Source organism: Pan troglodytes, chromosome 8 (assembly GCF_028858775.2).
Source record: "Pan troglodytes isolate AG18354 chromosome 8, NHGRI_mPanTro3-v2.0_pri, whole genome shotgun sequence".
NCBI lineage: Eukaryota > Metazoa > Chordata > Mammalia > Primates > Hominidae > Pan > Pan troglodytes.
In genome coordinates this window covers 28,733,778-28,754,865 of record NC_072406.2, presented here as the reverse complement: position 1 = coordinate 28,754,865, position 21,088 = coordinate 28,733,778, and the positions used below count along the sequence as shown (strand labels likewise).

General features: G+C 37.7%; 1 protein-coding gene across 3 annotated transcripts in view; it reads left to right on the top strand.

Annotated features, from left to right (window-relative positions):
* ITGA8 (integrin subunit alpha 8) overlaps positions 1-21,088 on the top strand; it is a 212,455-nt gene that overhangs the window by 133,719 nt on the left and 57,648 nt on the right. For all 3 annotated transcript variants that reach the window (XM_507671.8, XM_054660790.2, XM_016962719.3), the window contains exons 22-25: positions 75-154; positions 5,710-5,790; positions 16,783-16,888; positions 19,999-20,157. In XM_507671.8, coding sequence (XP_507671.2) covers positions 75-154; positions 5,710-5,790; positions 16,783-16,888; positions 19,999-20,157 — 426 coding nt within the window. The remainder of the gene's footprint in view (positions 1-74; positions 155-5,709; positions 5,791-16,782; positions 16,889-19,998; positions 20,158-21,088) is intronic.

Genomic DNA, 21,088 nt, shown 5'->3' with positions numbered 1-21,088 from the left:
TTGCAGGAATGACTTACAAAATATTTTTATGTTGTGTACAAGCTACTCTTGTGTGATTTTATTTTATTTTTTAGTATTCCCTGGGCCTCCGATTTGCAGTTCCACGTCTTGAGAAAACAAACATGAGCATTAACTTCGATCTCCAAATCAGAAGGTTAGACCTTTACATGTCTATATCGTTGACAGCACTCAAAAGAAAAGAGATCCACAGTGAAATGATGTCATCTGTCAAGGCCCTTGGCCTTAAAAGCTCACCTGAAATTAGAACCCAGACTTTCACAGCCCATTTCTTCTTTGTTTTTCTCAATTGTTTCAGTAATTTCAACATTTTAGGGGTTTTGAAAAAGAGATTGAATTATACAGACCAAGTTATGAGATAGCAAAATTTTGTCCTGGGCACCCTCCCACTTGCTCTACTTCCACTTTTCCTCATTCCAAAGCACATGTCTTTCCCCACCCTAATTCCCATGCTCTCAGCTGGGCATCAGCTAGTCCCTGAAAACAAAGTCTGTGAAAAAAAAAGCATAGATTTTGCAATGGCCATCCTGAAGTCTCTTCAATTTTCAAGAATGAATGAATCTCTGATGGCTTACCTATGCGCACTGTGGCAGGATGCAGGTGAGATACTCCATTTTGAGGGCAAGCCCTTCTCTAGCAATGATAAGCAGAGCCATATAGGTAGCTGCCTCTCTTTTCTAAGGCTGATGCTGTTTGAGAATTCAACTGTAACTTTACCCTCTTACCACCTATTCTGTTTGCTCCTTTGTGGCTGAAAATAATATTTCGTGAACAGGAAGACCTGAAGAAAGTAGTAGTGTGGCATTTGGGCTGGGGCTTCCCAGCTGTGAACTTAAACCCATTGGCTGGGTAATGGAATCAGTTTAATGGCTCTAGATCCACATTAAAAGGAAATTGAATGGAAAGTAACATACAATATAATATAATATAATATATATTAATACAGCTCATGAAATATTCCTTTCAGTAAGTATAAATATGTGTAGTAAGATGTCTAGTGAGATGTATGTATTTTTTGTGGTCTGCAGCTTAAAAAGTTTGAAAAACACTGATGTAAACAGGACATGAAAGCCTTCTGTATTTATTTATACCTTGCCTGGCATGTTGAACCCTTGCTCTAACTATTAAATGAATATGAAGTCAGTATCCACAATTTGAGTCTCAAATACTAGTGTGCAAGATGGTTAATTTCTAAGTTTATCTTAATAACTTGCAAGAAGTACCATTAGAGTGTGATAACTTTTAGAATAATGACTCCATGCAATGGATTAATTTTTAAATAGCTACTTCAATAAAAGGCTCAGGATTTTTTAAAAATATATAAACTCTGTAAGAATGTAGCAGATTTTAAAAATCCACAACCCATGTCACAAATTATTCTCCCACCCCAAACTTTGTATAGATTTCTAGAGAGGAAGGTTTTCTTAACTTACTTGAGCTGTTCATTTCTGACCTTAATGAAATCTTTCTTGAATTTAACTTAGGCATTTTCTGCTGAATTTTAGGTTTTTAAAATCTGGATAAAATTTAGTGATGGGATACAGATGGAATAAATTCTTCTGTAATATTCCTTCATTTTACCAAAAGCATGTTAAATCATTTCTTTGTATCTGTAAAAATATATCAAAGGTTTAGGTAGCCCTAAATATTTTTATTTTGGAAATCTTCTGTTGATATTTCTAAGTATCTTAAGAAAAAAAACAAAAACAAACAAAACACGTCATGGCAAAGGACCACCATCCCTCCAGACAGTAACCTGAAGTTTCTATTCCTCTGCATCATTGTCTGTGCCATTGATCCTCCAGTGACATGAAGCTTTGTGTCACCTGTGGAAAGATACATCTCTCATAAAATACACAACCTTTATATAGAAAAGAAGTCTGGTACAAAGCAAATTCATTGATATTTCCTTCTCGCTCTTGGTTGAAGTTACAAAAGAGAATGGATGCAATTAGTAGTTCATCTAAGAAGCAAAAGACACAAGGTAGTGTTCTAGATGGCTTCCCCAAGTCCATCCTGTAGATCATCATTGAAATAATGAATTCAGTAATGAAGTGCCGAATTTGCTGTAAAGTAGAAGTGGCCACGTTTTTAACATTCCCCTTCATCTAAAACAAAGGGTCATGACTGATTACATTCCATTTCTACTCAGGACTATTTTAACATTACCCTTAAAAAATATAAAGATGCAGAAATGCAGAAAGAACTGGAATATATATACAGCATTAAATTCCCAAAGCATGTATTATACATATAAAAGCAAGAATACAGTGTTTGAGGCTGGGCACGGTGGCTCACGCCTGTAATCCCAGCATTTTGGGAGTCCGAGGTGGGTGGATCACTTGAGGTCAGGAGTTCGAGACCAGCCTAGCCAACATGGTGAAACCTTTTCTCTACTAAAAGTACAAAAATTAGCTGGGTGTGGTGGTGCACGCCTGTAGTCCCAGCTTCTCTGGAGGCTGAGGCAGGGGAATCACTTGAACCTGGGAGGCAGAGGTTGCAGTGAGTCAAGATTGCGCCACTGCACTCCAGTCAGGGTGATAGAGTGAGACCCCATCTCAAAAAAAAAAAAAAAAAAAAAAATACAGCGTTTGAGTAAAACACTGTAAAAACTCAATTACTAGGGTATTTGAGAGGTGAGCATTTATCTGCATGCTTTGCTGGCTGACTCCAAAGCTGTAAATAAGGATCTAAATGGATGGTTTTGCATTTGGTTTAAATGTGTTTAAGCCAAAAATAAATTAAACCAAATGTTCTGAAGTCTAAACTCTTACAGGCATATATTGACTGCCATGACCTGCATTTAATGAATCCCTTTTCCACAAATAGAAGTCAAGAGAGAAATGGGCTTTATATGTTAATAAACTTAAAATATTTCCTGTTACCAAATATTTGCATTAAGCGGTCTCTCCATGCCCTCACTCTACACGACATAAACATTTTCCTCCCTGTGTACAACCGGTCTCAGATTGCAATTGCCACATACAAACAGGTCTTGGTGACTGTCCTCAGAGTTTCTTCCTTAGTAATGGTGAGATGAATACTGTGTTATCTTTGCTGACATTCCAAAGACCACAGAAAGCATAGAGGGAATGTTAGAATGCAGGAAATAGGAAATAGTAAGGAAAAAGAAAATAGCATTGGAGTAATAAAGTGAAAAACATGTCTATCCATAGTATATAACATAGGGTGCAGTTGTAGAGAGGAAATTCATCATTCCTTGTGTAGAACCAGCACCAACAGTTTAAATAGTTCAGCTTCCATGGCGGTGATGGATGGCTTGTTTGGATATAGCAGCGGTATTAGTGAGGGAGCTTTCCTTTCAGGAAAGAGGTCAAGGAAGCATCCAAGTTATTTCTCAAGCCTGGTTCCTTTCTTACAAGAGATATTGCTGACACCGCTAGTATGCAGTAGCAATTGTCATGGCAAGTCTGTGTGACAAAAGATGATTTTGATTAGCTGACCAGAAGGTCTGGACTCAGAGTTTGCTGCTGTTCCTGCTGCATTTCAAAACAGCCTCTAAAAGCCTCGTGTTAGATTGTTTTCAAGGATGATTTCAATGTTCAATGTCTATTTACATACTCAGGGTATTGTGGGTAATGAAAAATGTGTTATTTAAACCACTTGGGAAGAAAATACAATAGAATTATGCAATAACTTAAATGAAACTTTGTTTTTTCATAATTCTAATTTCCACGGCTGCCAAGCAGTAGTAAACTAGAAATAGAAAAAAGTCTGGTTAATCTGTGGCACAAATATATTTAAATTTCCAAACTGAAGAATTACCCATAATATATTTGGAACCATAAAGTCTACAATAAGTAAAATTACTTAATTACTTCTTAATGGTTAGAATTCAGAACACTGCCTTAAAAACACACACACACATTTGTTTAGTTGACTGATCCTCCCCAGATGTGATCTTAATAAAATGGCCTGGAAACTGGGGTTCAGCCTCTGGTGAACAAGCCCCTTAAGCTCGGTCATGGGTTTAGTGACGATGCTCCATTCCAGGAAATGAGCCTGACATTTGCCTGTTTATATCTTTTATGTGTGGTTGCAGTTTAAGTTGTCTTATCATTATATACAATTGGCCAGGACTTTTCAAAAGCATCATGGGAACAATTCTGCCTCCTCCTGCTTTGAAAGCAGAATTTTATCATATCCTTTCCAGCTCTCACATTTGGAAAGCTTCAAAAGCTAGTCACAACCTACCGTATTACCATCATCTTGGTGCTAGAGCTTGTCCATCGAATCAGAGTGAGATTTGATGATGAAAAAAGAGGAGGCCTTCTCTTCCTAATGACACCTGAATATAAACATGACCTGTTAGTGGTGATGTGGCTGTGTCTCGGTTTGCTAAAAGCTGCCTAAGTTTTTAGTGACTTCAGTAAAAGCATAATAGGATTATAAAATTCAGATGGAAGCTGCCTTCAAAACTCAGTTACTGGTTGAGCCTCTTTGTGAAGTACGTTTTATTTTCCTTATAGCACATGCATTTTGAAACCCATGCATTTTTAAAAGTTGTTTCATATCTAATTATATTTGCTGGAGAGAAAAAACCCCAGCAAACTTAAAAAATAATTTTGCCACTGTTCAAAGAAATGTTGTTAAACACACACCTTCTATCTAGACACTCTTAATGCATTTTGTAAATATCCATGTCATCTCCTAATTGCCTGTTTATGAACTGGCCAACTTCCTTGGGTCTATATTCAGGGTATTGTGGGTAATGAAAAGTGTGTTATTTAAACCGGTCTTTTAAAATATCCTCCAACTCCTTGTCCTAGTTAGCTGGTGAGAATGCAGTGAATATATGCTTATTTTAATACTAACTGAAGAAATAAACCGTTAGGAAGATGAAATTGCTGCCAAGCCAGTGCATGGTATGATGCATCCCAGAGCCAAACACAAATGCTGTTTCGATTATGTATTTCTCTGCATTATTCATGCCAGTTTTTCTCTTTATTAGCAAGGAAAATCAGGAGTTGGCTGTGCTATCACTTCCTATTTAATGGGCAATGAACATGATATGCGCAGAGATGTTAAGGAATTTGTCAAAGGTAGAAGCTGCAAAATGAACTCAGTTCAATACATTTTTGGTTTAGCCATTTAAAAAAGTGTTAGTTTTGGCTGGGCGCGGTGGCTCACGCCTGTAATCCCAGCACTTTGGGAGGCTGAGGTGGGAGGATCATGAGGTCAAGAGATGGAGACCATCCTGGCCAACATGGTGAAACCCCGTCTCTACTAAAAACACAAAAATTAGCTGGGTGTGGTGGCACACGCCTGTAGTCTCAGCTACTTGGGAGGCTGAGGCAAGAGAATCACTTGAATTGGGGAGGCAGAGGTTGCAGTGAGCTGATATTGGGCCACTGTACTCCAGCCTGGCAACAGAGGGAGACTCCATCTCAAAAAAAAAAAAAAAAAAAGTGTTAGTTTCTCTAGATATCTATTGTATTTCCAGATAAAGTGTCTCTTCATAGACAGTTGTTACATTACTATTGATCATAAAAGATCTTAGCATTTCTCTGTCCAAATGGTTACGATTTTGGAGAATGAATACACTTGTATCCTGAATGATCAGGTTAGTAACGTGTGTTCTCCTGTGATATGCAGAATGTTTTTTATGATCATATATTGTAATAATACACCTGAGCAGATAGATTTAAATCACATGTCCCTGTGTTTTAGTTCCAACAAGGACAATCCAGACAGCAATTTTGTGAGCCTGCAAATCAACATCACTGCTGTAGCGCAGGTGGAATTAAGAGGGTAAGTAGTAAGCAATGCATAGTACAATATCCTTCTGTATGTAGAGTTAAGATAAAATACTAGTGAAAATGATGTGGAATTTTCCTGATGCATTAGAGATCACAGTTCATTTTGGATATTAATTTTCACTCTTTTCTACTGATCATTATTAGCCTTCCATTGGAAAGCAGAGTAAACCCTAAATAATAATTAACTCCAAGATATCAAAACAAGAAATCACTTTATGCCAGGCGCGGTGGCTCATGCCTGTACTCCCAGCACTTTGGGAGGCCAAAGTGAGCAGATCACCTGAGGTCAGGAGTTTGAGGCCAGCCTAGCCAACATCGTGAAACGCTGTCTCTCCTAAAAATACAAAAAGTAGCTAGGCGTGGTTGTGGGTACCTGTAATCCCAGCTACTCAGGAGGCTGAGGCAGGAGAATCACTTGAACCCGGGAGGCAGAGGTTGCAGTGAGCCAAGATCGTGCCATTGCACTCCAGCCTGTGTGACAAGAGTGAAACTCCATCTCAAAAAAAAAAAAAAAAAATCACTTTATTCCCCAAACTGACAGTGCAGTAATCAAACTATAAAAACCAGTTGATAAGAAGCCAGATAAAATAGACAACCATGTGATTCCCTGAAAAAGAATCTCAATTCTCCAATAATTATTTTAGCATAATGACATTTTAGCCTTACCACACCACATCTGGAGTTTAATAAATGACTAACTCTCAGATGCAAGGGTCGATTGGATCTATATTTTATATCGTTTTTCTTTAGTCCTATTCTTTAAGGAAGGTGCCAATAAGCAATCAACTGAGAGACAGGGGGAAAAGGGTCAAGGAAATGACTACCAGCTGCAAAATCCATGCCTGGGGGAAAAAGAAATCAGAAATGGGTTGTGTGTAGTTCTTATCTTGCATGAAATTGGACTTCATTGATTTTTTTCTGATGATTCCGGTTTTTCAGAACAATCATGGATTTGGCTAAAAATGTCAACTGGTATTTTGGACCAAGTTGTCACTGGGGTTCCAGAATCCTGGTTTCCTTCCTTTTCCACGGTGGTTTACAAGCTTCGATGATGACAGCTGGTATTTCAGCAGGCAGAGCCAGTGCTGCCATGGGTCCTGCCCTGCTGTCCTGGTGCCGCTGGGGCGCCCCCTAGCGGATTAGAGAATAATAGCAATGTCTAACACACACTGTTCCCTTCTGGGTGCTACTCCAAGTTAGCCCATCTTATAAATGAACTAGTATCCTCCTTGTACAGGTGAGGGAATTGCGGCACAAGGAGTTGAAGGTTAAACTAGAAAATGCCAGAATGTAAATATAGGCAACTGTCTCCAGAGCTCATGCTCAGAAATGATCATGCTATCCTGCCTGGGATATAGTGTTTTGAAACTTATCTACATAAAATCGTATTGTATGTACGTTTCTAATTTTTTTCCATTCAAACCAATGTTTTTGAGATTCATTTTAGTGCACGTGCCTGTAGTTCACTCATGTCAACTGCCTGAGTGTTACACTGTAAAACTATACCATCGTTTATCTTATTTTACTTTATTTTGAGACTGGGTCTCACTCTGTCACCCAGGCTGATCTTGGCTCACTGCAACCTCCACCTCCTGGGTTCAAGTGATTCTCGGGCCTCAGCCTCCTCAGTAGCTGGGATTACAGGCATGCACCACGCCTGGCTAATTTCTGTATTTTTAGTAGAGACAGGGTTTCACCATGTTGGCCAGGCTGGTCTCAAACTCCTGACCTCAGGTGAATCTGCCTACCTCAGCCTCCCAAAGTGCTAGGATTATTACAGGCCTGAGCCACCATGTTCGGCCAAGATATACCATAATTTATTTATCTATTCTACTCTGGTTGAAAATGCAGGGCTTTTATTATTTTCTTTTTTGCAATTGTTTTTTGTACATATCTTCCAGTACACAGGGGGAAGAATGTCAGCAGAGGATATACTTAGAAGTGGAAATTCAGGATCAGAGAGTGTGCTCTATTTAACTTTACTACATAATATCAAACTCTTTTTCAAAATACTTATGCCAAATTACACTCCTGTGAGAAGTGGGTGAAGTTTCTGTTGTCCCACACTATCAGCTAACTCTCAACATGATCTGGTTTTTGAGCCAGTCTGGTGGACAAGAAATGGTACCTTACTGAAGGTTTAACTTGCGGTCCCCTGATTCCTAAATAAGATTCGGCAGCTTTTTAATCTTTGTTGACTCTTTATTCTTCCTGTGCAGAGAAATTCTTGTTCAATTTTTTGCACATATTTGTTTTCTTTTCTTTTTTTTTTTTTTTTTTTTTGACAGTCTCGCTGCATCACCCAGGCTGGAGTGCAGTGGCACGATCTTAGCTCACTGCAACCTCTCCCTCCAGGGTTCAAGTGATTCTCCTACCTCAGCCTCCCAAGTGGCTGAGATTACAGGCACCTGCCACCATGCCCAGCTAATTTTTGTATTTTTAGTAGAGAAGGGGTTTCACCATGTTGGCCAGGCTGGTCTCGAACTCTGGACCTCAGGTGATCCACCTGCCTTGGTCTCCCAAAGTGCTGGGATTACAGGCATGAGCCACCACACCCAGCCTTTTTTACACATAGTGCTACTAAAAGAGTTGACTTTTTCTCATTAGTGTATAGAAATTCTTTTCTATTCTAGAGTTTAGGCACTAATCCTTTATCAGTTACAAAGATTGCCAATATCTTTCAACAGTTTATGGAGTTTGTGGGGTTTTTGAAAAGTCAGATTTATTGGAATGTAAATTACATAAAGTAAAATTCATCCTTTTTAGGTGTCCAGTTGAAGAAGTTATGACATCAAAAGAACATACAATATAGAACAGTACCATCACTCCACATAGTTCTTTTGGACTACTTTATAGCCAACCCTTCCCCAGCCCGAGACCCTGGCAAGCTTGGCCTATTTTCTGTCACTATAGTTTTGCCTTTTTCCGGAATGATCTATAATGTTATGCAAGTCATTGGGAATGGTGCTGGCTTCTTCCACCTAACCTAACGCACTTGAGAAACATCTGTGTTCTTGAATGTGTCAGTAGACAGTTTCTTTTTATATATAAGCTTTTTTTATGATTATACTTTAAGCTCTGGGGTACATGTGCAGAACGTGCAGGTTTGTTACATAGGTATACAAGTGCCATGATGGTTTGCTGCACTCATCAACCCGTCATCTACATTAGGTATTTCTCCTAATGCTATCCCTTCCCTAGCCCCCCATCCCCCAGTAGGCCCCGCTGTGTGATGTTCCCCTCCCTGTTGTCCATGTGCTCTCATTGTTCAACTCCCACTTACGAGTGAGAACATGTGGTGTTTGGTTTTCTGTTCCTGTGTTAGTTTGCTGAGAATGATGGTTTCCAGTTTCATCCATGTCCCTGCAAAAGACATGAACTCATCCTTTTTTATGGCTGCATAGTATTCCACAGTGTATATGTGCCACATTTTCTTTATCCAGTCTATCTGGATGGGCATTTCAGTTGGTTCCAAGTCTTTGCTATGATGGTTTCTTTTTACTGCTGAGAAGTATTCCATTGTATGGATGGATGTCCAGTGAATTGTTCATCCATTCACTCATTGGTGAACATTTGAGTTGTCTCCAGTTTGAGCTATGAAGCATAAAGCTGCTATAAGTATTCATGTGCAGGTCTTTGTTGGAACATTTGTTTTCACAAATGGAATTACCGAGTTGTATGATATGTGTATGTATATAAGAAACTGTGCAACTCTTTTCCAGAAAGGCTATACTGTTTCCATTCTTCACTCCCACCAGCCATGCATGAGAGTTGCAGTCATGCACCATTTTTGCCAGCATGTGCTTTATGTTGGTTTGTATTTAGTCATTCTAGTAAGCCTATAGTGTACCACTGAGTTTTTAGTTTTCATTTGCTTAATGACCAGTTACATTGGGCATCTTTTCAGTGCTTATTTGCCATCAATATCTCATTTTTGGTGAAGTGTCCCTTCAAATCTTCTACCCATTTATTACTGGGTTTTCTGTCTCCTTATTATCGAGTTGTAGAAGTTCTTTATATATTCTGTATACAAAGCCATTTACCAAATATGTGTCCCACGATTATTTTCTCCCAGTCTATAGTTTGGTTTTATATTTCCTTAATAGTGATGTTCAAGAAGCAAAAGTTTGATGAAATCCAGTTGATTTTTTAATGTTTTGTGTTGTGTCCTAATTTGAAATAATACTGTTCCAAAGTCACAAAGATTTTCACCTGTATTTTCTTCTAGGAGTTGTATAAATTCAGCTTTTACACTTGGATCTATAATTATAAGCTAATTGTATCTGGTGTGAGGTGAGGGCCAAGGTTCTTTTTCTTCTTTTCTTCTTTTTTTTGAGACAGGGTCTCACTCTATCTCCCAGGCTGGAGTGCAGTGGCGCAATCAAAGCTCACTGCAGCCTCCAACTCCTGAGCTCAAGTGATCCTCCCACCACAGCCTCCCAAGTAGCTGGGACTACTGGCATGCACCACCATGCTGAGTTAATGTTTAAACGTTTTGTGGAGATGAGGTCCCACTGTGTTGCCCAAGCTGGTCTTGAACTCCTGGCCTCAAGCAATCTTCCTGCCTCACCCTCCCAAAGTGCTAGGATTACAGGCATGAGCCACCGTACCTGGCCCACTTTTACACATGAATACCTAGTGCCATTTGTTGAAAAAACCATTTTTCCCCCCACTGAATTACTTTGGCACCTTTGTTGAAAATCCATTATTATATGTGAGAGTCTATTTCTGGATTTGCTATTCTCTTCTATTGATGTATGTATGTATGTATGCACATCTTTCTAATCTATATAATAATAAGGCTTGAAATGTAGGAGTGTATCCTGAGATTTTGACAAATTCATTTGTAAATTCTAGTAGTTTTTTGTTTGCACATTTCCTAGTATCTTCTATAAAACTATGTTGTCTGCAAATAAAGACTTTTTTCTTATTTTCCCATCTGCCTATGTAAAAGTTTATCCAATTATAAAGTTAGAGGGGACAGTCCCCACACGAGATTACCTGCCTTTTTCATGCCAACTGCAGATTCAGGTGATTCCCAAAACCACCCTCAGGGTCAAAACTTCAGTAGAAGTACACAGAACTCATTGAAAGCTATTACACTTACAGAGATTATTACAGGGAGAAGAGACATTAAAATCAGCCAAGGGAAGAAATACACACTGTGGAATCTGGAAAAGGACCAAACACAGGGTTTCCATCCTTCTCCCCTGTGGAGTTAAGGGATGTTACTTTTCTGCTATTGACATGTGATAATAGGCTTGGAGTATCACCTACCAGGGAAGCTCACCCAAGCCTCAGTGGTCAGAGTTTTTACTGGGGTTCTATGACATAGGCATGATTGATCATCTGCCCATGTAATTGATCTCAGTCTCCAAGTTGATTGATATGATGTGACCAAAGCTTCCACTCTATATCACATTGTTGGTCTTTCTGGTATTAACAACCCCTACTCTAAATCATAGTGTTAGGATATCCATTGTGATTCAAGGCCCCAGGCAAACAAAGATATTCCTATCAGGCATAAAATTCCAAGAGCTTACTCATTACCCCCCAGAAGCTGAGGGCAAAGGCCAGACCTCTTCTTGGACAAGGTTAAATTATTTGTTACATACTTATGCCTTTCAGTTTTTTTCTTCCGTTATTGCACAGACTGGAACCACCAGTGCATGATCAATAGAAGCAGTAAAAAGAGACATCCTTGCCTTGTTCAATTTTACAAGAAAACCATTCAGCCTTTTACTATCAAGTTTGATGCCAGCTGCAGGGATTTTGTGGACACCCTTTATCAAGTTGAGGATGTTCTCTCTTATTTCTACTTTTCTTAAGAATTTTTAACATGAATGTATGTTTAGTTTTTTTCAAATGCTTATTCTGTATATATGAAGATGATTAAATTGTTTTTCTTTTTTGTTCATTAAAGTGGTGAACTGATTAATTTTTGGTTTTGAATTTTAAACCAATCTTGCATTCTGGAGAATAAACACATTTAGTGTTGATGATTATCCTTTTTAGATACTCTGGGATTCGACTTGCTTAAATTTTGTTAGTGACTTTTACATCTATGCTCGTAAGAAGTACTGATCTGTAGTTTTCCTTTCGCGCGATATCTTTTTCTAATTTGGGTATCAGGTGAATGCTAGCGCCATAAAATGATCTGGAGGGTTTTGTGGGGATTTTTTTGTAGGAAGGTTTTGAACAAGTCAACTTCATTCTTAGATGTAAGGCTATTTATAATATCTATTTCTATTTGAATGGGCTTTGGTAGTTTCTCATTAAAGGAATTTGTCCATTTCATCTAAGTTGTTACATGTATTGGCATAAAATTGTTCACAATATTCTCTCATTGTCCTTTTAATAGTTGTAGGATTTCTAGTGATGCCTTCTCCATCATTCTTGATGTCGGCAGTTTATATCTTCTCCTTTTCTCTTTTTTTTTTTTTTTTTTTTTTTTTACATTTTCTGATCAGTCTGGCTAGAGTTTAGTGATCTTTTCAAAGAATCTGCTTTTTGTTTTATTAATTTTTCTTTGTTTTCTTTATTTTTTCTTTCTTTTCTATTTTATTGGTTTCAGCTTTTCTTGTTATCCTTTCTTGTGCTTTCTTTGGATTTGACTTTCTCTCCCATTTCTACTTCTTCTGTGCAGAAATTTTATGCTTGACTGGAGATCTTTTTTTGTATATAAGCATTTAGTGCTATAAATTTAGCAGCATACCAAAATGTTTATAAGTTGGGTTTTTTGTTATAACTCAGCTCAAAATATTTTCTAGTTTTCTTTGTGATTTCCTCCGTAGTCATGAGTTGACTCATGGGAAGTGACTTGTTTGATTTACAGATATTTGGAGCTAATCTAGATGTTTTATTTTTGTTGACTTCTAATTTCATTCTATCTCTCTCGATGAGAAAACTGCTATTTTTAAAAATCAGAGAAAAAAACACAAGCATTATTTTTTACTATCTTATTTTTATATCTTTTCAAAATTTACAATTAATGTATATGAACTTTTGCCTCCTTCTTTAAGCTTAGTGTATCTTAGTTTTTCTAGCCAAAAATAAATTGAAACTGTTTCTTAATTCCAAAATAAATTTAAAACTGGGAAATGTTTCTATTTGTTAGGACATAACTAAATCCAAGACAGCTAATGGCTGAATATAACTGTCTTTATTCTCAATATCCATTTTATGAGATTAATATTTTCAATATTACTGTCATTACTTACAGTAAAAAAAAAGAAGGAAATTTCTATTCACTTTTGCCAATAATCAAAACAGATCATTAAAATTGGGTTTCTCATATGAAAGCAGTTACTTTAATAGCTAGATTAATGTCCAACAATTGACCGCAGTTTATTCTCTAAGACTGTGCTAAAATCCTTTTTAGCCATTTACATAGTAAAACTCTTTCCTGCAAATATGCAGCAAAACATTGGTTTCAATGTTTAATACATCAAAGAACAAACAGCTACTGTTTGAAAATCTTCCATGTTCCATCTCCCGGAACTTTCTTTTTGGTCCATGGTGTTTATTCTGATGTAATTTATCATGTATTATTTTAAGCAGTTTTTTATCTACTGTTTTTTATAATTAAAAAATAAACAAAAATGGATTCATTTATTTGGGTGGGAAAAAATACTGAGAATTGTTCCATTTCTTTCAAAGCTAGATAACATCATCTTTAAGCAGATTTGTATGCATTTTGTGGTACAAAGGATCAGTTTAGCACATGTCAGTGAGAAGTAAACTTGGCCACAAGAGACAGCACCACATACACTGAGTCCATGAAGAGTGGTAAGATTGCAGATTTTGTAAAATAATCAGGATTGAATGGGTATGTACTAAGAGAGACCACAAACATGAACAGCTGAGGTTTGCATAGGATACCATCCACAGCAGGTACAGTTGAGACTGTTCCATAAAATACATGGTAGTCTTTGCTATTTGGGAATGATAGGGTTTGAAAACAAGGACTTGAAACAGGATTCACAGCACACTACCAAATCCTCAGATTTGAATTTCCTGATTGCGTATATACTTCAACTTACCGAAAACCTAATTCCTTTATTCCAGAGAAATGAAAACCAAAGTTCACACAAGAATCCCTACATAAATCTTTATAGCAGCTTTGTTAATAATGGCCAAAAATTGCAAACAACCCAAATGTCCTTTGATGGGTTGATAGTTAAACAAATCATGGTACATCCATCCCATAGAATATCACTCAACAATAAACAGGAAGGAACAATTGACAGATGGACCTTCAGGGAAGTATGCAGAGTCAAAAAAGCCAATCCCAAAAGATTGCATCCTGTATGATTCCAATTATATAACATTCTTGAAATAACAGAATTATATAAATGAGGAACAGATTAGTGGTTGCCAAGAGATATGGAGGAGATAGGGACAGAGGGAAGTGGATGTTCCTGTAAAAGGGGATCTTCGTGGTGATAGAAGTGTTCTTGACTATGTCAATGACAATATTCTGGTTTTGATATTATATACAATATCACATTTTGGTTTTGCAAGCTGTTACCATTGGGGAAACCGCTAAATGGTACATGGAATCTCTCCAAATTATTTCTTACAACTACATATGAATCTACAATTATCTCAAAATAAGGTTTAATTTTAAAAAAACGAATTCCTTGCTTCTCCCAAAATTCATTTCTCATGTTTATTGTTACCATTAACAGTACCCCAGTCTTCTTCTTATCTGAGGGTCTTACTGGGATAACGTTCTATCTTCCACCTTAGGATGGAAGGCTATGCAGTGAGGGTCGTAAGATGACCACACTGGCTGTTTATCCTAGGCAAATTAGTTCAATAAATTCTGTGTTGCTTGCTTGATTTCTTCCTTCTTTCTAAAAAATTTACTTTGAAAACCATGAACACTGTTTCACTGATTTAGTTGAGATCTTTAGAGAACCATTGTTTACCATGGTTTCCCTGGATTTGAAGTAGTCTTCAGTGGGTAAATAACTGAATTTTGTGAGCCATGCTTTTTAAATGATTTTGACATGATGTTTTGATAGATTATATATTTCTTCATAGACTTCTATTTGATGTTTTGTTACAGAACCGTGCCAGGAAGTTTAAGTCATCTTCACTAAATACCACTGCAGCTTAGGAGCCCCCATGGTGCATTTTATATTAGAAATAGAGTAGATGGTACTTAGGATCTGAGTTCTAGATCTCACCTGCAACTAACCCTCTACTCCTGTGTACAACAGTCTTCCTTTCATGTATAAAATGAAGGGTTTTGACGATATCATCTCCATAGTATTTGTCAAGATTCAAATACATATGATTCTATGATCCTAGGGAATTTATGGCCAGTCCTGTGGATTGATGACCATAAAAACAAAAGTTTTCAGAGAAAATGTGTTCAGCTTCTGTGCTATGTTTGTTCTCTATGCAAATAAATAAATAAATAAATAAATAAATAAATAAATGTTTCCCTAGAACCTCACAATGGACAATGGATAGGGAACACGAACTCAACTCTCTGTTGCCAAGCTGAAAGCAAACGCCAGCTTTGGGTGTTGAGACTGTCAAGACTGGTATAGAAACCCAGGTTCTCCGGGCTTCTCTCTGATGAAAGAAGCCTGTCATGATTTAATCAAACCAAGTCAGAAAAGGGAACATAGCATAATGACAAACCAATATAAACGTAGAAATGTTTGTGGTATCAGCCCAGCAAAGTTGTGCCCTGTTCTTCTTATTTAACATTGCACAGTAAGGACATATGCAAAGAGCTATGCAATTTAGCAACATTTCTGTGGGTTGTCTGTTTTTAAAATGTACTCATTCCTAGAAAACAATGCAGCCAAATTAACTTTGACCAAAAGCATTTGAGATGTTTTCCGAACATTTGTGGTACACAAACCAAAGAGTTTATCATAATTTTCCAGATGAAGAAAGAGAGATATACAGAAATTAAATTACTTGCCCTAGGGTAAGAATATAACCCAATAAATTTTGCTAACATTTGAAGTTGCCAGAGGCCATGTTAATTATTGGATACTTTTAAAAGGGCACTATGACATCTGATTGCCAAAAGAGATGTTTTCTGTTGAGGTTACTTTCAGTTGAAAGTCTACGAATTCTTTTAAAGACATGTTTTACCTAAAAACTGCTAGAAAACATTGGTTTGTTTTGAGGACTACCCTTCTTAAGATTTTATAAAAATAATAATTTAGTTTGTAATCAGCTTTTTATATAAAATAATGCCGTGTGTTGTATGTCATTTATCCAATGCTCATTTTCTAGGTGTATGTTGCAAGAAAAAATAATCATATGTCAAGTTAATATCCTACTCCTGGATTACACCATTTAACTCTGTCTCTCTCTCACACTTGAGATATCTATAAGACCACTCTATAACTCAATCACACTTTATTTTGTTCTGGCTCTGGGGCTGGCTTTCCCAGGAAGCCAAAGAAATATAGAAAGGAGGAATATACAATGACCACTCTTCCACTCTGATGCCTTCAACAAGAAACTATATTTCTTCATAACTGGACATTTAACCAACACACGGCATCCTAGACTTTTTTTTGTCTGCAAAAAAGAATCCCATTTCTTGATATGGCTTAAAGCAGGGATTAAATAACCCATACACACACACACACACACACACACACACACGTTCTCACATGTGAAATAGATGGATGTATATATTTATGTAAGTTTGGTTATTCATCTCAACTCAGGAACACTCTCCACTCTCTTCTTTAGTGCCCATGAGATGAGATGTTATAAAATAGTTGCCCTCTGGGCTGGAGAGCCTACACTAGCAGTTTCAGATCCTTCACTGTCACTGTAGTCATTCTACTGTACATCACTTTCAATATTTTTCCCTGTAGGGAATATCTACTCAAATAAATTGAAAACCACTTTCTTCTGCTTCTGTTAGTATACTGTCCACTAGTAAAACATTCTTTACCTGGGCCATTGCTAACAATTAACAGGACATTTCATGTTTCAGAGTGTCACACCCTCCGCAGATTGTTCTGCCCATTCATAACTGGGAACCAGAAGAGGAGCCCCACAAAGAGGAGGAGGTTGGACCATTGGTGGAACATATTTATGAGGTAGCCATTGTCTATGTTAAAGTTGTGTTAGGGGTTTATTCTTAAGCCCTGTGCAAATAAATTCTATGTAGCATTATTATTATTATCATTATTATTATTGAGACAGGATCTCGCTGTGTCTCCCAGGCTGGAGTGCAGTGGTGCAATCACAGCTCACTGCAGCCTCGACTTTCTGGGCTCAAACAATCCTCCCATCTCAGCTTCCTGAGTAGCTGGGACTACAGGTAGACACCACCACACCTGGCTAATTTTTGTATTTTTTTCTAGAGACGGGGTTTTGCCATGTTGCCCAGGCTAGTCTCGAACTCCTGAGCTCAAGTGATCCACCCACCTGAGCCCCTCACAGTGCTACAACTACAGTAGATAGCATTTTAAAGGACATCAACCCAAGTTCCAAGCTGTATATACTGCCTAGGTTCGTGCTGTTATGCTATCATACTGCAGTGGGGTGTAGTGGGTGTTTGGTTGAGTAATCCTGGATATAATCACTTGTTCCTTAGTAGGAAAGCCATTACATGGTGAAAACACTTTATCTTGTTACTATTGTTGTTGTCATTGTTGTTTTTAATTCTTTCCATTTTTTTAAATATTTAGACAACCTAGACATACAAATGGCTAGCTTCCTAGACATTACTTCATTGTTTCCTATATTTCAGATATGTTTATATCTTTTAAACTGAAGGTTACCCACCCATCTTTTAAACTGAAGGTCACCAACTAGAAGGTACCAGACAGAAAACAATAAGAACTATTCATTATTGTGCTAAAATATATATATATATACATATATATAAAAGCACCCGGGTGTGGTGGCTCACGCCTGTAATCCCAGCACTTTGGGAGGCCAAGGCAGGCGGATCATGAGCTCAAGAGATCAAGACCATCCTGGCCAACATGGTCAAACTCCATCCCTACTAAAAATACAAAAATTAGCTGGGCTTGGTGGCGTGAGCCTGTAGTCGCAGCTACTCGAAAGGCTGAGGGAGGAGAATCGCTTGAACCCGGGAGGCAGAGGTTGCAGTGAGCTGAGATCGTGCCACCGCACTCCAGCCTGGCGACAGAGTGAGACTCTGTCTCTAAAATGAAATAAAAGCACATATAATATATGAGGTGGGTAGATGGTACATAGATAAAAATAATTTTACTTTTCATCCAAAGAACCCAAATTGGAAATGAATATCTTATTCTGAGATTTTTAAATAGTTCATTGATTAGTAAAATATTTTCCAGAAGTGAACCAGTGATGCATAAAAAGGAGTTGATGTTCTTTTCCCATTTCAGGCATTAAGTTGTGAACAGGGAGAGGATCTGTTGACCCATCACCTGAAACATTTAAGCTTTTTTCAGTTAGAAGCCAACACATATGGCTGGGCACAGTGGCTCAAGCCTGTAATCCCAGCACTTTAGGAAGCTGAGGTGGGAGAAGCACTTCAGGCCAGAAGCTCAAGACCAGCCTGGCCAACATAGCAAGGGCCAATCTCTAAAAATAAAAAAATAAATAAACATAAATAATTTTCTAAAAAGAAACCAACATATAGCAAAGGGTTAGTTTAGTAGTTATTCAGGTTTTTGTTTGGTTTTGCTCTGTTTTTGTTTTTGTTTTTGTTTTTAAATAAAGTCAATGCTAGCAGTAAAGAGTAGTTATTCCTATTCGTTTTCAAGGGACCAGGCATGGAATTTTGGTAAAACCATGTTCCAAGGCATTCTGTTTGAGGTTCCTTCTCGATTAATGCCTTCTGTTCCTTTCCTATGTAACTCATGCCTCTAATCTAGTAATTCTGACTATGACTTTCATCTTGAGCTACAAGGGACATGAATAACATCCTCTAAGATTAACAATAAAGCCTTTTCAAAAGTGATGAACTGTTTACAAACGTAGGGAAGATGCCTCAACTCCTGGGCAGCATCAGCATGAAACCCTCCATCATCCGCCCAACCTGTGGCCCAGATTCAGGAGCCTTGTCCAAAGCTGGATCAAAGCTTTGCCTTAAGCTCTTTTGATAGCAAAAGGATAACACAGTCTCCAAGGCCACTCTGATTAAGAACCTTACTGGAAAAAAGAAAAAAAAAAAGCTGTCAAATAATTTAATAAAGCTGTGTGTCCTGGTTTCTGCTCAAGAATGGTGAAACTTTAAAGTCTGAAAATATATTCAGACCCAGTCATTCTCAGGGCAGTCCTGCTTCAAATCTGAGCATAAATGTGGATCATGAAAGTTTAGGGTAGTTACTGGTAGTGCAAAAAGCAATCATCAAATATTCTGTACATTGCTAATCTCGTGACTCAAAATATACTATATCAATGGTTGCCAAGCTTCTTTGATAAGGTGAATTAAATAGGCCATCTAATAAGCAAAAGCAATTATCCATTGTTTTATAGATCACTGTAATTTTCAGAACTGAGAAAAAAAGAAAAAGAAGAAAATCCCTGCTGACTTTAAATTTTTAAAACACTGGAATAAATGTAAATGCACTTAGTGTTTTGGGCAAACAATTTTGTGTCCTCCAAGTATAGGATTCACGTGTTAAAAAATGTTCATCTCTTTATGAGATGTGGCCTTTCTTGCCTTGAGATCTGCTGATGGAAACAGAAGGAGCTCAGCTTTGAAACACGCACTCGAAATGAACTGTGGTGATCATGGGCCCGCCTTGGCACTTGATGGATGGACCTTCTTCCAGAGGGTGAAAGAGAGTGCATATGGTTGCAATTGACAGTCAGTAGTCAAGAAAGCGGAGGCAGATTTCAATGTAAAGAGAGTCACTAAGTTTTGAAGGCATAAAATCAAAATTAAAATTTCTAGCACTATGATTAAATTAACATAAATTTAAAACCAGCATCACAGTTATCAGACAAGGGTAGTATGGTCTTCAACTGAGGAAATCCACTCTTAGAGCTTCACAGATTGAAGAGTTTTCTCTAAACACCAGCCCATGATGCTTTCAGAGTGCTTCTTGCCATATCGACTTTGAATTTTCTTATTTTCCATAGTCATAGTCCAGATGACTTAAAACCAATAATACATGCTTTCTAAAATGGGTATAGAGTATATGGAGTTTGATTTTATCTCTCTGCCTTCTGCTGTGTCATTAGATAACATGTCACTTGTTTACAGCTGCACAATATTGGACCAAGTACCATCAGTGACACCATCCTGGAGGTGGGCTGGCCTTTCTCTGCCCGGGATGAATTTCTTCTCTATATTTTCCATATTCAAACTCTGGGACCTCTGCAGTGCCAAACAAATCCTAATATCAATCCACAGGATATAAAGGTAGGAGTCTGGTCTAATCAGTGGCTTTGTTGATTTTATTTTTATGGTATGAAAAAAATACAAACTGGGCTTGTTTAAAAAGGAAGAGTGAAATCGTTTTAAGTTGCTTCAATGATCATTGATCAGAACTTTTCATTTTATAGTAAAAACATCAAGCCTAATTTAAAATATCCCTTCTAGCAAATTTAAATTTCTTTTCGTTTTGTTGCTTATGGTGACTTGTCATTTATTTCACCCATTTTAATAGGCACCTTTTATTTTTCGCTCAATTAGCAGCACACCCAAACCAAAATCATAAATAGACATGTCACATCTGGGAGAATTAGTATAAAATGCTATTTTTAAAGTCTTTTTGGTCTATTGCCAAATTTCGTAAGGATCTTTGCCAAAAGAGGCTCTTCCAGCTGCAGCCCATAGCAAGTGGTGAACCGTGGCAATTTGCCAAGGGCCATGAGAACTCCCAGAAAGGAATGTTCTGGACCCTATTCTTTAATTGAAGCTTAAAGCCTAGAGCAGTGCTTTTCAAACTTCCTCTGAATCACCTGGCTGTCTGTTAAAATGCAGGGGCTGGGGTTGGACCTGAGATTCTGCCTCTCTGCAAGCACCCACCTCCTGTACCTGATGCCAGTCTGTGGGCCTGACTTCCATAAACAAGGAGTAAGGAGCTGATCCCATCCAGATTAACATCCAAATTTGGCTTTCATGTTTTTCTGTGAAAGAAAGAAATTAATTAGCATAAGCCCTTGAAAATGCCACATTTGTATAAAGAAAAACAAAAGACAACAACATCTTGTAGTCAGATATTGTCCTTAGGAGATAACTTCATGTAAGAACGAACGTTCTCCTAGTAGCTACCAGGACACAGTGTCTCTATTAAAAATGGCGCAGCGCAGGCTTCATGGAATACCCACGCCACCAGCCAAGACACAGC